Raw genomic sequence first — 18,568 nt, forward strand, 5'->3', positions numbered from 1 at the left:
GAGTGTATAACTCTGGTTATACACTCTAATGAAGCTGAAATAACCAAAAACAAAGCAAGCAAATAAAAAAACCCAGAGTAGTAATCCAATTTACATTGGCTTCAAAAATGGGATACAACCAACTAACTAACTATAAATGGACATTCAAGTTGCCAAGTATGCATCTGTAATTAATACTTTAGATAACTTTCTCTTAGAAAACCACTGCATGGAACCTAAAAAGTTGAAGTTCTAAAGGATTTAATTTTGTTTGGTTGCTAAGTTGTATCTGACTCTTTTGTAACCCCATGGACTGTGTAGCCTGCCAGGCTTCTCTGTCCATGGGATTATCCAAGCAAAAATACTGGAGTGGGTTGCCATTTCCTCCTCCAAGGGATCTTCCTGACCCAGGGATTGAACCTGCGCCTCCTGGATTGCAGGCAGGTTTTTTACCAAGCTACCACGGAAGCCCAAAGGATTTGAGAGATCAGTTAAGATAAACAGATCCCTTCATTTACCAGATAGGAAAAGTGAGGCTCAGAGAAGTTACCTTGTTGAAAGATAGACAAATACTTGATACTGGAGTCACCTCTGGGACTAAGTCTGATTTTATTAATATTCTAATATTCACCTCAGAATTCCATCCTGGTTTCATAATAAATACAGTATAGTATAAATAATTAAGAAAAATGCTTATTAAAATATTGACAAAGGACAGCATGAAAGTATCTCTACAATATAATCTAAATCATGTAAAAAAGTCGGAAAAAAGTCAGATGTTAAGATGCTGGGCATTGATTGATATTTGGGGTATGTATATGCTTGAATTTATATATCTGTTTAATTTTTTTCTTTCTTTATATATTTTCCATATTTTCTACAATGAATAACTGCTACCCATACATCAGAGTAAATAATAAAATGGAGAGATAAACATGCTATTAAAAGCCAACATTTGTAATGTTAACTATGGTTAATTTGCAGCATGCAAAATAGGAAATTAATTTGCTATTAAGGATGCACTGTTAAAGTATTTTTCTGTTAAATAAAGCAGCTACATTGTTTCTGAGGGAAAAAAAAATCAAGAGTAAATGGGACAAAAATATATCCACCTACATATACAAAATGAAATGTTAGAAAAATATCAATTAAATGCAGTTTACTATGAATTTGTTGTTCTTTACTTGTAGGAAAAACAAGTACTTCATATTAAATATAAATGAAGCAAATTGTAACCTCTGCCTTTTATCCTATTTGCCAATATGAATTTAATAAACAGAATGCAAAATTTTAATCTCTAATTGTAGCCAGATTTCATGTACTTCATTTTCTGATATTCTCTGAATTTAATTATATATACATATATCCAGAGTTCATTTGGGGCTATAATATCATATGTTATTACTGATGCAGAGCCTACTACACAGAATATGTATATTTGCTTCTAACTTGCATGTCTTCTACATATCTGGCAGCTCCAGGAAAACTGGCCACTGGAGGATGGTCCAATTAGCTTAGTTCCCCACTCTCCCCTAAATGATGTCAGTTTCACACTCTGCTTTTCCTCATGGACACTCCTTCCCACCTGTGCCCATCCTCTATGACTCAGTAAATCTCCAACTTCTCTAAAAACATCCTTGACTTACTAAGTCTATACTGGACTCTTCCCCAAGCAGATACAAAAACTAACAAGTTAGATCTGTACAATTTACTGCATGATGTTCTCTTGTGATTTTATGTATATTAACTTTATTTTAAAGCAGACTGTAAATTTCTTGGGAGCTGGTATGGACTTTCCAGTTGGTGCTAGTGGTAAAGAACCCGCCTGCCAATACAGGAGATGCAGGTTCGATCCCTGGTTCAGGAAGATCCCCTGAAGGAGGAAATGGCAACTCACTCTCGTATTCTTGCCTAGAGAATCCCATGGACAGAGGAAACTGGTGGGCTACAGTCCATGGAGCTGCAAAGAGTCAGACACAACTAAAATGACTTAACATGCAGGCATGGTATCTAGTTTGTTGTTCTTTTGCCTTCAGTGACCAGCAGAAGAAGGACTGAAGATGCTCTAAGATGTTCAATTAGAAATGAGGGACTTAGCAGATAATAAAAGCAACAAAGCATTCTTAGTATACTCACTAAATAACAATTGTTGTAAGGTATTAAGGGAAAAGCAGAGATTACAAGAAAACGTTTTTGCCCTTAAAACATTATAATCTTTTTAATGTGGAGAAGCACTTTAACATCAGAAAACACTAAAGTTCATAGTTAAATGTGTAGAAAATAAACTTGAGGAGGAAGAGGAATGAGATTCAGTCTTTTTATCATCACTGTAACAGAAGTCTCAGAGGTTTTCATAAAGAAGAAGAGCCTGAGGCATGGATCTTGAGAATCAAGATTCTGAAGATTTGGTGCGCAGGAGGGTACTGTATGGATGCACAGAACCAGAACAAATCAGGACAAGGTTAGAGGGCAAGCACTAGGAATTCCCGAACAATATTCTAGTTGAGTAGAATTCTGTGGATCTTACTGAGAGCAGGAGAGCACAGAATTAATTAAAAAGGAAAGAAAGAACAATGTTGGGTTTTGAGTAGGAAAGTGATTTGTGGAAAACAGAATTTAAATTAAATCAGCTATGTGAATAACATATACTGGATGGGAGACAAGCAGCTGGATTTCATATGAGGAGGAGGAGAATGGCAATCAGGAGATTTGGTTTTCTCCAGGTTTTATTTGGGTAGACACTATCACTTAACTCTTTGATGTGCTTCTTGTGTCCCTATTTTTCAAATGAGACATTTGGTTAAACTAATTTTTCTAGCTTTAAAATCCATTGATGTTAATTCTGAGATCAGGTAGAAGGCTATTTTAGTTGGCCTGTTATAAGCCAAAACTAGTGCAAAGGGGAAGATTAGATGAATATGAAAAACTCAAAAGAACAATCAACAGGGATGGGTGGCTGAATGGATTTGAGAAATGAGAATATTGGAGGAACCAAACATCATTTTACGATGTCAAACTGGGTAGCTGGCATAAATGTGACACTTCTGAGGAAGAGACAGGGGTGGGAAGGAGAGCACTGTGCTACTGGAGTCTCTGTCTGGATGTAGGGAAGACTTAGCTTTTTCTCTGTTGGTTTCTGTGTAATCTCAGAGTGCATATAAGTCTCAAAAATGATGTCATTATCAGCAAAGAATCAGAAAGGATCTGATTTCTGTTACTTTACTTTAAAAATCCAGCTGGTTCATTTTCATTGATGCTCTTTTATTCACCCTGTACTTTTCATACTGAGAACCTCAAAACCACTCTGGACAGCAACTTTACGCATGGAAAATTGATCTCCAAATCCAGAAATCCTTACTTGATGCTGGGGAGAAGGGTGGCAGCTGGAGGGGGAGGAGAAAGCCGGGGAGGAACATCATATTCCTCACTTCCCAGGTGACCATTGGAAAAGACCTGAAAGGAAATCAAAGGGTTAGCTTAGAATTTTAACTTGTGGAGGAGCTTAAAACAATAGCAGCTCTCAGACATTCTGTAATTTTGAAAAGAATGTATCGTTTCAGCTTATTCAAACAAGTGAAATATCATATAATTTACTTAGAAGAACCATGGTGATTTTCTGCCACTACCCAAAATACTACCAAGTTATGTGAAAAAAAAAAATACAGCATGATTCTTAAACATACTGCAGGGAGATGCTATAGTTTCTATAAATCAGATACAGATTAACTAGATAAATAAGTAGTAAAAGTTTCCAAACATGATGAGCTTTTATTGAAAAGTTAGCACTCTCTGTAAGGATTCAATAAGGGAAAAAAGTAGCACTGGGTGCAATTCTTGTTTCAATTCCTCCCAAATAAATTATATCTCTCTGGGGTTAACAGAACATTTCTAAAGTTCTTGACAAAATAACACAGGAGTATAATCAGAAATGCCTTTGTTCTTTCAAGGTCGAAGCTTCAGCACTACTGGCAATTAGAGATCTGGTCTGACTTTCAAAGAGCAAGCAACTGTAAACATAGTTTTCAGTGTGTGAGCAACACAAACCAAAACTGTTACCTTGCTCATAAGATACAACAGCCAGCGTTTAATTACTCAGAATTCAGGAATGCTGATTTCCAGGTTGCTCAGTCACATTATGGGAACTGAACAACTGCTCTTCACTAATCCAACAATGTGAAATTAAAGCAATTTAAAAGAAAAAAAAAGAAAAGAATAACCTTGAAGATACAGATTAAGTATATTTTAAGATCGTTAAGTAATGATTAGGGTTTTATCATGACGCTCTCTCCCAAACTATTTATTAGTTCCTATATAAATGGTATGGACTAATCTGTGGCAAAAAGGATGTGATGTAACTTGAATAGTTCTAGATAACCGAATGAGTAACCTACCAATTTCTTTCCCCTTGCCTCAATGTTCTAAAATGATGTTGAAGCTTTAGAAGTCAAACAGCCACATTCATCCTTGTCAACTTAAGAAAAGGAACGTGTTTAAAGAATCCATTTGAAATGTATCAATGTTTGCAGTTCAAAGCTACACAATATAAATTTTATATCATTCAAGTTATCACTCTAAAAAAAAACGCCCTGTGCTAGTTTTTGATTTCTCATTACATTCAATACACTAGAGATGAACTATGATAAAAATATCAATAAATCTTTAATTTTATCATAGGTTATGACTATGGATGAAACAACAGAACAAGGTAGAGTTTTTTAGATTTTGCTACGACAAGAAATTTCTAAGTCGATATTACTTTTGTACAGATCAGTGAAAAACTTTAAACATTAAAAATCCCTTTAACCAACAAATACATGTATCAAGCCACAAATGCTCATTGTATAATAGGCATATAAAGTCACCCTTAATTGGAGTACTGTGCAATTAATTGTTGCCAGAATGGATACAATTTGATTTCTGCAATCAAAACTCTGATGTTTCTGTCATAAATACATTTAAAATTCATTCTGGAAAATGTCACATAGGTTTATATGCAATTATTTGTTTTAACAGGAGCAACTACCTAATGTATTGTTGACACCTAGTAAAATTTCAACAATTATAAAATAAAAGGGAACTATCAGAATAAAAGTTTCTATTGTATTCCACATTGAGTTTTTTCGGGACAAAGACTGATTTCCTCATTTTATAGGACATTCCTTCAATGCTTTACACATAGTAGAGTGCAAATGAATACTGACTACTTATTAATAGATTATACATATGTGCAAACAGTAAAGGGCCTAAAAATGCAGGTAATAAAGTGATGTTTGCACTTCTGTTTCTCTAAAGTGGCTGGATGGCAAGATTTAATATTATTTCATTCTGAACTCTATGTTCCCACCTGTACCTATTTCATTAGACAAAATCATTTTATTTAAAACTACTGAAAGAGTGCAGTAAGTCACAACTTTTTGAGCTCAAAATAAATATATTAAGGCTTCTGGAAATCTGTAAAGCGTTTTGCAAACAGGAGAAAACAACAACTCCTCATATGTGAAAGCTGACAGTATCAACCGAAGCAGTTCATACAGAAATCTCCTTGATTCAGCCTTCTTTAACTGTCACAAGGAAACTTCTTTCTCTTCTGCCTTCCTAGCTCACTGTCACGTATTTACTACAATTCCATTTGACATGCTTATTAATACTAACTTAAACACCTCCAAATAGAGGAGGCGACAGACTCAAGGCGTCAGATCTGCTGGAGTACCTGAAGAATGATGGGTGAAGGTAAGTAACACTGTACAGGAGGCAGTGACCAAAACCATCCCCAAGGAAAAGAGATAAAAAAGACAAAGTGATTATCTGAGGAGGCCTTACCAATAGCTGAGAAAAGAAGAAAGCGAAAGGCAAAGGAGAAAGGGAAGGATATACCCATCTGAATGCAGATTTCCAAGGAACAGCAAGGAGAGATAAGAAAGCTTTATTAAGAGACTGCAAAGAAATAGAGGAAAACAATAGAATGGGAAAGACTAGGCATCTCTTCAAGAAAACTGGAGACACCAAGGGAACATTTCATGCAAAGACTGGCACAATAAAGGAGAGAAACAGTAAGGACCTAACAGAGGCAGAAGAGATTAAGAAGAGGTGGCAATACACAGAAGAACTATACAAAAAGACCTTCATGACCCAGATAACCATGATGGTGTGGTCACTCACCTAAAGCCAGACATTCTGGAGTGTGAAGTCAAGTGGGCCTTAGGAAGTAACACTACGAACAAAGTAGTGGAGGTGATGGAATTCCAGCTCAGCTATTTCAAATCCTAAAAGACGATGCTGTGAAAGTGCTGCAGTGAATATGGCAGCAAATTTGGAAAGTGCGGCAGTGGCTACCAGACTGGAAAAGGTCAGTTTTCATTCCAATCCCAAAGAAAGGCAATGCCAAAGAATGTTCAAACTACCGCAAACTTACATTCATTTCTCATGTTCGCAAGGTAATGCTCAAAATCTTTTCAAGTTAGGCTTCAACAATACATGAACTGAGAACTTCCAGATGTACAAGCCAGATTTAGAAAAAGACAGAGCAACAGATCAAATTGCCAACATCCACTGGACCATGGAAAAGCAAAAGAATTCCAGAAAAACATCTACTTTTGCTTCATTAACTACACTAAAGCCTTTGACTCTGTGGACCATAACACACTGTGGAAAATTCTTGAAGAGCTGGGAATATCAGACCACCTGAGCAATCTGTATGCAGGTCAAGAAGCAACACTTAGAACATGAACAACACACTGGTTCGAAATTGGGAAAGGAGTACGTCAAGGCTGTTTATTGTCACCTTGCTTACTTAACTGATATGCAGAGTACATCGTGCAAAATACTGCTGACTCACAGCTGAAATCAAGATTGCTGAGAGAAATATCAATAACATCAGATATGCAGATGACACCACCCTTATGGCAAAAAGCGAATAGGAACTAAAGAATCTCTTGATGAAAGTGAAAGAGGAGAATGAAAAAGTTGGCTTAAAACTCAACATTCAAAAAATGAAGATCATGGCATATGGTCTCATCACTTCATGGCAAATAGATGGGGAAACAATGGAAACAGTGACAGACTTTATTTTCTTGGGCTCCAAAATCACTGCAGATGGTGGCTGCAGCCATGAAATTAAAAGACATTTGCTCCTTGGAAGAAAAGTTATGACCAACCTAGACAGCATATTAAAAAGCAGAGACATTACTTTGACAACAAAGGTCCATCTAGTCAAAGCCATGGTTTTTCCAGTAGTCATGTATAGATGTGAGAGTTGGAGTATAAAGAAAGCTGAGCACTGAAGAATTGATGCTTTTGGACTCTGGTGCTGGAGAAGACTCCTGAGAGTCCCTTGGACAGCAAGGATATCTAACCAGTCAATCCTAAAGGAAATCAACCCTGAATGTTCCTTGGAAGGACCAATGCTGAAGCTGAAACTTCAATACTTTGGCCACCTGATACAAAGAGCCCACTCACTGGAAAAGACCCTAATGCTGGGAAAGATTGAGGACAGGAGGAGAAGGGGATGACAGGGCATGAGAGGGTTAGATAACATCGTTGACTCAATGGAAATGAACAAACTCTGAGAGATAATGAAGGAGAGGGAAGCCTGGTATATCGCAGTCCATGGAGTCGCAAAGAGTCGGACACAACTGAGCAAGTGAATAACAACAAAAATATTCTGATCCTATCATTCCCATTCCAAAAAAGCTTTAAAAGCACTGTTTTGTCTACCAAATTAAAAACAACATAGTATAGAATATAAGGTACTTCATAACTGCTTTCATTTTTCGCTGCCGTGGTTTGACCGACTGTGCTCACTCTCTGCATGCACTGGTCTGTCCAGCATCCACTTCCTGCACTGTGCTTACGTTCCCTCTCACATGCTTCTCCTTCCTGCTCTGTCTACACAAACAGTACCTACTGATCTTTAAGGTCAGTAACCAGTGACTCTCTTGCAGGAAGAGAGTCTCTTTCTTTAGTCCTTCTTCTACCCTGCATCTCAATTAGAATGTTTTCCCTCCTTGGAGATCCCACATTGTATTTTCTAGATGCTTCTCTTAGGCCTCATCTGTTAGGTATCTGTGTATCTGTCTCATCCTCACTAGACTCTGCTTGATTTCTTTTGTATTCTCCTCAGTGTCTTGAATATCCTACTCATTTAACTCAAAGAGGTTGAAGGAATAAGAATACTTATTGAGGGGAATTTATACTTGTGGAAGAAGTATAATCTGAGTTATCACAAAATTTATTATCAACTCTCAGTTACCCTAGATTAATATTTTTCTACATACCTCAAAATTAATATTTTAATAAATATTAAAATTAATATTTTTACAAGCCTTTCATCCTCACTTTGAAGTTTGAAATGTTTTCTTATGGCTCAGATATTGCCTAAAAATTAACATTAAAGCATTTGGAGCCCTGGAGATGTAGGGAAAACACTATTGTGATAATGCTAGCACAATTAAGAAAAAGCTTTTTTAACATACAAAATCTGAAACACAACCTCCTTTTCCCCATCCCACACATGTAAACCCACAAGTGCACAAAACCGAAAACACGCTATAATTTATCCTCCAACAACATCAGATTAAAACTGCAACACTGGACACAGAGGACATATTCTCTGAAAGACAACACTTGAGATTCACAGATAAGTTTAAGGTCATTCTTATAAACATGTGCCTCTCTACCAAAACAGCAAAAGCCACAATATCAAAAAGAGGAATCATTCCATGTATTTATCTAGCAGTATCTTCAACAGATTCTGTGCACAGGGTCATTTTAGAACGATGTCACTTGAAGTAACATGACAAGTCAGAGATAGTGTTTAATCACATAAGAAACAGTGGCATTCTTAATCTTTTAAGAGGAACAAATAAAGACAGTTGGACACAGTGTCAGTATCTGTACATAAGCAGATACATTTCAAGCTCCCAATATGTTAAAACATTTAGTGTGAATATTTTTACCTCAGATAATTAAAACACACGAACCAGCAATAATAAATATCTATTCATATTCATAATATGAATTAAGGAACAGGTTCATAATGGGGGTGGAATTTGAGGGAATAGAAACAGTCCTACAGGAAAGAAATCTCATACCAATAAAATAAAGCAACCTGATAACTCTTGGCTTGCAAGTTTCATGTAAAAAGGAGAGTAGTACCTTAGCTAACTTGATTATGCTAGGTGGGAGGGGAGAAGAGAATGGGGAGTAAATGAAAGTCACAGAAAATTCTTACACTCCATTTTAACTATGAATTAGAGGGCTTTTTTTTCCCCTTAGAGCTCTCTACAGTTAGCAAAAAGAGCAATTAGCATTTAATTTATTCTTGCTGCCGTCACCATTTATCTAGTGAAGATGCAAATAAAAAGTGCAAATAGTTCTAATGGATGACGGGGGCTGGTGCGTCGACAGAGGACACGACAAAGGGGAGCGAGTCCTCACTGCATTTACAGAATGTTCAGTTTTATGAATTCCCTTTATGGTGCTCCATATGTACACTTAACTTTAAATTTTTAGAACTCATCTAAATTTTCTTACCTTTAAAAAGGGAAGATGATATTTGAGAAATTTCCTTTAATAAAACAAGTCTGAATGATAGTTGTTACTATTTGACACAAAAACATTATTTTCTTACGTTTGGAGACAATTAAGAAAATACATTGGGTTATATGAAGATAATACATCAGTCTCCAAGTATCCAAGTCCCTATACCCTTTATTCCCAGGATAATATGTTTTTTAAAATAGTTTTTAAAAACTGTACACAATGTATATAGGGTGAGGATACATTGTAACACTTAGCATTTTCATTAATATATGAGTCTTCTTAAATCAAAATCATTCTCCAGTCCTTCATCCCTTCTCCTTTGTCTCCCTCTTACTGTGACTACCTATGTATAATGACTGCTTGTTTAAAAGAATAAAAAATCCTATTTTAAACACACACACAATAATTAACATTCTACTTTTGGCTGAAAGCCAGTGCTGGAACAAAACATTAAAAAAAAAAAAGACCTCTCATCCTGTTAGTGTACCATTACCGTCCTCATCCTCCAAGCCCTTTCCTGCCTGACTTGTGCCCACTGCCCACCTCCATCATCAGTTTCAGCACTGTAATAACTCAGCAATCAGTTATAGAGTGCCTTTGGAGTATTCATTAGGAACTATGCTGAATAAAAGGAGAGAGGAAGGGGAGAAAGAGATAATGATTTCGGTTTTAAATTAAAAACAAAAATAAGGAGAATTATTGTAAATGAAAATGAACTCCCTACCTAGTTTGGTTTTATTCCAGAACCAAGGGATATGGAGATTTAGATATCTGGAGGGAATAGATAACTATTCCCCTAGAAATGAAGTACTATTCTTGGTTCATTTCATAAAGTAAGGGAAGTAAGTGGAATTGGGAGCAAGGATGTAGTAAGTTGCTTGTACACATGAAGCCAGTAAGTTCTAGAGCAGGAAGTAAAATTCAGGCCTGATTCCAGAGCATGGCTGATCTGTGTTGATCAGATTTTTTGTTAAAATGCAGCTATCTGATTTGCCTTATCATTTTTACTTCTGACTAAAGCAGTTGAACAGATACTCTTCTACAAAAACACTTTGTTAAATTTGAAAGGAGCGAGAACACTGGGAAACTGATTACCCTAATCGCCTGGAAAGTCTTGCATGTAGAAAGTATTTACAAATATATATTAAGTAATTAAATCAGTCTGGATTGAGGAACTACAAAGACATAAAATGAGAAACAAACTCCAATCCAAGGTCATGCAGAAAGGAACTACAGGATTCTAGATGGACTCATTCTTCCACCTGCTGAAGTCAGACTCTTACGTCTCCCAACAGTGAAATGAGAAGAATTAGGCTTTTTCCACTTTATGTCAGTTGTTATATGCTCTGTGGTCTACCAAAGTGGAACTATGTTTCCTTAAAAAGATAATAAAAAAGGAGACTAAGGGCAGACATGCTCTGTTTTATGGCATTTAATACATTATATATAAATCTTTCTTTATAATCTGCCTTAAGAGTCAAACAACTAGACTGAAATGAGAAATCTTACATGTCTAATTTGGGTTAAAATATTCAGTCTAGTTTTAACATGTAATTAAATTTGAGACTATAAGCACTGCAATGCTAATACACATAACATATGAGATTAGACCCTAAAGAATTTTAATTAGGATTATTTAGATAGAACTAAATAGATTCAGCTTTCAATAAGAGGGAAAGTTTGCAATTTATTCAATGTCCTCTGGGATATTAACATGTATCAAAGACAAGGACATGAAAGTTCACAGAAAAAAACATGTAAAGGAATCTTTATAGCTGAAATCACTATTATACATGAAGTTGTTATACCTATAGTTAATTATAGTTAATACAATAAAATAAAATTCCCTACCTATAAGCAATTATAACTCTAATTTTAAAAACTACCACGATTCACAGAAAAATTAATAGCCTATGTTCTAGGGCTTCGAAGGGCAAGATTATATTAGTGTTAAGATTACATAACATATTATCTAAGAAAAACCCTGAAACAAGAGGTCTTCAATGAACTGGATAGTATAATTATTATATTTTAAGTATTTCTCAAGTTCATTCAGGAAATAAGTTGTAATATGTTGCTGAGATATAACTATTCATGTCAGAGCTTGTCTGAACATTCTCTTGAAGTCAAGTGTGACCATGTATGAATGAAAAGTAATAGAGACTAAAGGGAGGAAAAATCACTGGAAAAAAAGACAAGTCATTCTTATCAAGATTCTAGGTTGTAGAAACATACTTTTGAGGATAAAGTCTCCATTTTTAGAGAATATTATAAAAATGCTTTTACAAGTGCTATCTCTTCCATTTACATCACCTTTACATGACCTTGGAGAAAATCTTTACAGATCTTCATATTTATAATAGATGAAAGACTGAAGATACCAACAGGAGGCACTAACAAAAACTTTCTGCAAACTGTCACCACCCTTCCCCTTTGTTTTGAGTGCCAGAGTAGACAGTTTTGACCCCTGCTATCCTGGCCACTCTAATAATACTTAATTATTAGGAAAACTAATAATATTATACAAAGTATTCCTTCACACATGTGCATGCACACACATCTGTGCACATACACAGAGGAATTTAGTGCAAGCCATTTTTCACACTTGTTTCTTGATTAACTCACCCACTACAAACAATCGTCTGGAAGGAACAGTCTACTCCCCTAAAATAACAACTGAAGATCAAAAGAGATAGGAACACTTTAACATTACAGTCTTCAAAAGAGGCAAAGCCTTCTGCAGCTGAAGGAAGATGGTGACAATCTAATCCCAGAGTCAAAAACATCATGGAAGCAAATACCAGGAAACATGACAGGACAGCTCTGTCAAGGGCCCACTGAGGGGTCTACACTCAATGATTTCTGCTGTTGCCTCTTTGGTTTCCTGTGTGCTTAAATTCTTTCCTGTACATGTAACTGACAGTGGTAATATATATCGTGTTACTCATTATGTGTGAGGGTCTCTTTCAGTATTACAGAGAAAGAGCTTGCTCTGTAACAGTGAACTAAAAAACTTGGTGTTTTGATGTATGTGAGAAGTTTAATTTACCTGTCTAAGGTATACTCTCCCAGGCAACAATAATTCCAAGGACTGATTGCCGATATGCTATAATAATACAGCACTTTTTCAAATTAGATGGAACTAGAAGAGTTGGGATTGCCTGGTGGCTCAGAGAGTAAAGAGTCTGCCTGCAATGCAGGAGATCCGGGTTCAATCCCTGGGTTGGGAAGATTCCTCAGAGAAGGGAATGGCAACCCACTCCAGTACCCTTACCTGGAGAATTCCATGGACAGAGAAGCTCGGTAGAATGCAGTCTATGGTGTCGCAGAGTCGGACACAACTGAGTGACTAGCACTTTCCCACACTTTTCCCATTTTCTCAGAAGAGTCAAAAAAGTGCTAATTCTCCCATGACAATTTATTAATGGGAAAATATTATGCCGATGAAATAAGAGAAGGTATACTAAACTTCTGGCAAATTGTCTAGTATCTTCCTATGAAAATTAAATCATTATTTATACTCTTCTTCCTGACTTCCTTTAGGTTCAAGTTTTAATAAGCTTCTGATTATTTATAACTTGCAGATAATTAAAGACTTGCAGGGAAATGTCACACTAGACACAAAAAAACAAGGCCCAACCTTTTATACTACCTCCTATCAGAAGATTATAAGCAGGTTGTTTAGCTGCTTCTTTGTGTATTTCTTACCTTGGCTCCTTCTAAAGGCAAGTCATTGCGTCTGTGTTTCCGGAGAAGCACTGGGTCAGAGCCCATCCGACTATGCCGTCCATTTGCATTGGAACTCGCCGTGATTCCGGGCTTCGGAGAGCCATCCCCAAGGAGGCGACATCCCACCGACTGATTAGTCCCCAGCACATCCCGTGGGCACCAGGCTTCAAGAGGCATGGGCTGGTCTCTGGAAGGCACACTCTCCACGTGATGGAAGTGACGACTCAGTCTGTTGTCAGGGGGCACTGGGGGAGGTCTCTCAGGTGGAGGGGGAGGAGGGTCTCTTAAGGGCGGTGGTGGGGCTGGGAGTGGTTTATCTTGTTTTCTCACCATGCAAGGAGAAGACTGGAGAAACACAAGAGGAAAAAAGAAAAGGTGTTTCAATTAGGCACTGAAATACCTTCCAGGCGAACATATTATTGCTTTTGTTTTCTAAGCCATACTAGAGCTTTATTAGATTCCCGTGCCTTCTTTTAATGAATTTCTTTTATCACCAATTAATGAAAGTTTAAAAAATTATGAAAGACTCAAATATATCTCATTAAGATTTCTTTGTAAAAAATGAATATGTAAACTCAAAATTTAGGATTATAATGACTGCAGGAAAAAAAGCAGCAGAATATCAAAATTATATGATGATTCTGACCAGTTGACATTAAAATAATGAGTCATTAAGTATTTCATTTGCACACTTCTATGATTTAAGAGAGACAGAAGAAACCATCAAGAAGTTGTTGTTCTGCTTTTTAAAAGAGCACTTTGATTTTCAACATCTCTGAAAAACAGAAAATGTTGGTTTTGTTAGTTTTGTTTTCACCTCTATAATACAAAGCAACTGACAAGGGCAAGATGTGCTCTCGTTCTTTATCAGTCATTAGGTGGCGCTAGTGGTAAAGAATCCACCTGCCGACATAGGACACGCGGGTTCAATCCCTGGTTGGGAACGATCTCCTGGAGCAGGAAATGGTAACCTACTCCAGTATTCCTGCCTAGAAAATTCCACGGACAGAGGATCCTGGGCAGGCTATAGTTCGTGAGGCTGCAAAGAGTCGGACGTGACTGAGCATACACACACACACCAGAAGAATGAAAAATCACAAATAATAGAGCAGCGTTACTCATAGACCTTACTTGAATTGTACTGATCCTTGGGGAAAAAAAACAGTTTGTTCTTATATGGAAATATAAAGGAAATAAGCTGCTAAACTGATCTATGTGACTTTCGCAGGCTTTATTTTCATTTACACAGTTCATCTGACAAATGATTTGTGCTTTCATTGTTAGAAAATACTGCAGAAAAAAGGAATGTGTTGTGTTTACATAATTCTGACTAAGTAACATCCTAAACAGTCTTAATATGACCTTAAAACTATACTAATTGTAATGTAGAAAAATCCAGTACTACTAAAACACTGTATTTCCAACTAGTTTTACGCTGTAAAGCATATCACCAAATGGAATTAATGTTTAAAATCTTATATTTAATAAAGCAAAATATTCCCTTATCAAATTTAGAAAAAAAAATCTGCACAGAACTAAAATAAACTGTGGGCTTAAATGTACAGATAGAATTATGTCTTTAATATTAAAGAGTAACATAATTACTTTGAAAATACTCTAATTCTTTGTAATTAATTCCTTCATATATAAAAGGTACATACAATTCCCTCTTCTGAGTCACCTTGAAACATGGGTGATAATTTATCACATCTTAAGCCTTTATGCAAATACACTTCCATAACATTTTTCTTGTCAAGACACTATGAAAATGAGTACAAAATATCATTTAATAAGAACATGCAATTTATTTTAATACATATAATGACCTTTTAAATCCATTTTACAGAATAACTATACTTACTCTACTGTTTATTTTAGCAAATCAGGGGGCTGTTACAGACGTGCTTTCTTTGAATAATTATGCAACTCTTACAGTAATAAAGGCAAGGAATATAATAGTGGAATTGCTATACACAAAATGAGAAACCCATCAAAGTAGCTCATAAACGAGAGCATAAGAAATATGATTAATGGAGATTTAAAAACCTGAGCCATCAATAATCATCACATAAAACTATTATCTGTGTTTCTAGCAATATTGATTTACCTTTGGTGAACCAGTTGGGCTGCCACAGGGAGACCGAACTATGCCTTTCTGAATTAGGTCCAGGCGAGGAGGCACTGGTGGGAGGCTTAGATGAGGGATCTGGAGGGGGTCTGGGTGTGGCTTTCTTCTCTGTGCCAGGGGAGACGACCCAGGTGATGTGACTGGGGAATTCTGCCTGTCAGTGCACTAGAATACAGAAAGAGAATGATGCTGCTTATGTGATGTGTGAAGTGTGTACCTTTCAGCTCTTAAGACATTTGGTTTTGAGAAGGGATCTGCCATTGAACATCTGTTAAAATAAACTCACTTAGTTTACTCTGATTAATAGATGGAAAGAGCACACATTGTTCCCCCAAGGGCAGTATTATGTAAAGAATAAACAGATTGGTTTCTCCTACATATTGCACAAGGGGCCGAGGAAAAACGCAGCCGAAGTGCAGTTTGAAGACAATCAAATGCAGGCCTTCTTCTAGAAACCCGTCTCCAGAAAAACACAATGCAGTGATGCCCATTGCTCTTGGTTATCTATGTTATAGAATTTTCTTAGCTGTTTCTTAGGTGTTATAGAATCTTCTTAGTGTATAAATCTTTCTGTTCCATATAAAATATGGATAATATCTAATGTATAATCTACTTTAATGAATACAATCAGACAGGCTTTTCTTAAGTTGTATATTTATAATAAACAGCTTTAAGAACAAATATTTCCCCCTAAGTCTTCACATAGAAATTAAATCCTCAAGTTAAATGTTCTTTAAAAACAATTAAACCTAGGAAACTCTGTACTTCTAAAACACGATACTATTACAGGGTTTCCATGTTATCTGGTAGATAAAAGAGCACCCAAAAGCCATCAATAAGTACTGATTTGTATGTATGTATGTAATCCTTCTGATTTGTATGTATGTATATACTTCCCTGGTGGCTCAGACAGTAAAGCGTCTACCTACAATGCAGGAGACCCGGTTCAATCCCTAGGTCAGGAAGATCTCCTGGAGAAGAAAATGGCAACCCAGTCCAGTATTCTTGCCTGGAGAATCCCATGGACCAAGGAGCATGGTAGGCTACAGTCCATGGGGGTCACAAAGAATCAGATACAACTGAGCGAATTCACTGTCATGTAACCTTTCTTATTTCAAAAGAGTGTGTGTACGTGTGTGTATCAGACATACCCTGATTTCCATATTTGATATAAAAGTTATCCTAATTAAACAATATTCTATTCTGAAATACCAGGCAGTTTTCTTTTCAAGGCTAAGTTACTACCTATTTATTTGGAGATCTAGGCTTATGCTTGATACTTAATATTAATCTAACATGCTTTGATATTCATCTGTTTCCTAGTGTGAGTATTTATGAAGAATTTAAGCTTGTGTTTAAGCCACTTTCCCCCTAACATTACTCACCTTTACAAGAGTAGTCAATGTCAACTGTCAATTTAATTTCAACTCTAGCAGCAGTGAGAAATTTCCTTAACTGAGATGAGATAATAAATTTGTGTTCACATCCACACTAAGTTACATCATGAAAGGTTTTCGTTTTTAATTTACTAAAATTGAGGTTTGTCTGATTTTTTTCTTATGACTAAGACTAGCCTTATGGGTTTCTAGGAGGAAGACCATGTTGATCAACTAACACTTTAATCACATCACATCAAGGGTCTACACTATCAATGTGATTTCATCGCTACTGATGCTGACCTTGACTACCTGGTTAAGGCATTGACTGTCAGGGTTGCTACACTATAAAATTACTTTTACTACCCTTTCCCTTACTCTACTCTTTGCAAGAAAGTTACTACGTGAAGCCCACATCAAAGGAGTTGGGACTTGCTCTTTTAAAATAAGCATGTCTGAGCAGAAGCTTCCACACTATATTTCAGGTATACCTGAATATTGTCATGAAATCACCAAACTATCAATTCTCTGCCTCTCTACTCTCTGCCAAATAACTGAAAAACAGGTCAATAAATGTTGATGTACTTTCACATGCAAATTTTAAGAACATTTTCTTTTTATTCATTTCATGGTTCTCTTTATATCTCTTACCTTGTGATAAGGCAAAACATTCGACTGTTACTTAATTGAAGGAAAAAAAGTAGAAACTCTAGAGTCATAACCTGATTTTAATGCAGCTAGTCACCCTTACTAGTAAAACAACAGCTTTACCCCAAAGGCCATGGAGCCTCAGATGGTCATGAATTTGAACCTGACGGAGTAAAACCAATCAAAAATGATCACACAACAGAAAAAAATCCTGATGTCAAACTACAAGAATCGCAGTATAAAGCAACTCAGATCAGGAGAGGTCACCAGAAATCTAATTCTACCCAATTCCCATTAAGGATAAATTACATTATTTGAGAACTAGTGAAACTGATCTGGTTATTATTCTTTACAAAAAAAGATTCAAGAAACAAAGTTATCTTATGTAAGTTTTACATATATACAAACACACGCAGAGAATACAGAGCATGTCACTGTTTCAGTTACTTGGAGAGAAATTTTTCAGTGCTAGGTCCATTCACAGGAGAAGGGGGTGACAGAATATGAGATGGTTGAATGGCATCGTCAACTCAATGAACATCAATGGAGACCGAGCAAACTCCAGGAGATAGCAAAGGACAGGGAAGCCTAGTGTGCTGCAGTCCATGGGGCCACAGAGAGTCGGACATGACTTAGCAAGTGAACAACAACAAGGTGCATTCACTGCAAAGCCTGTCTATGCTCCACCACGCATTTTTCTTCCACAACTATCTGCCTGTTTCCTTAATTACCTGGAACAGGAAGGAGAATTCTGAGAGTCAACGGCCCACTGTCACCATCAGAACTTGACTTCTGCTTTAATGACTAATTTAACATTTAAACCATACCAAATCCCCAAGAAAAAGAAATGCAAAAAAGGAAAATGGCTGTCTGAGGAGGTCTTACAAATATCTGAGAAAAGAAGCGAAGCAAAAAGCCAAGGAGAAAAGGGAAGATATACCCATTCAATGTAGAGTTCCAAAGAATAGCAAGGAGAGATAAGAAAGCCTTCTTCAGTGATCAATGCAAAGAAATGGAGGAAAACAATAGAATGGGAAAGACTAGAGATCTCTTCAAGAAAATCAGAGATAACAAGGGAAGATTTCATGCAGAGACAGGCTCAATGAAGGACAGAAATGGTATGGACTTAACAGAAGCAGAAGATATTAAAAGTAGTGACAAGAATACA

At 36.5% G+C, this 18,568-nt stretch overlaps 1 protein-coding gene across 17 annotated transcripts in view; it reads right to left on the reverse strand.

Moving 5' to 3' along the window:
• CBLB (Cbl proto-oncogene B) overlaps positions 1-18,568 on the reverse strand; it is a 221,967-nt gene that overhangs the window by 40,640 nt on the left and 162,759 nt on the right. For 11 of the 17 annotated variants that reach the window (XM_060404205.1, XM_060404194.1, XM_060404190.1 and 8 more), the window contains exons 11-13: positions 15,356-15,541; positions 13,228-13,593; positions 3,338-3,432 (exon numbers count right to left, since the gene is read on the reverse strand). In XM_060404205.1, the coding sequence (XP_060260188.1) occupies positions 3,338-3,432; positions 13,228-13,593; positions 15,356-15,541 (647 nt within the window). The remainder of the gene's footprint in view (positions 1-3,337; positions 3,433-13,227; positions 13,594-15,355; positions 15,542-18,568) is intronic. The other 6 variants (XM_060404202.1, XM_042230729.2, XM_060404222.1 and 3 more) reach the window with 1 other exon arrangement.

Source organism: Ovis aries, chromosome 1 (genome assembly GCF_016772045.2).
Source record: "Ovis aries strain OAR_USU_Benz2616 breed Rambouillet chromosome 1, ARS-UI_Ramb_v3.0, whole genome shotgun sequence".
NCBI classification, from domain to species: Eukaryota; Metazoa; Chordata; class Mammalia; order Artiodactyla; family Bovidae; genus Ovis; species Ovis aries.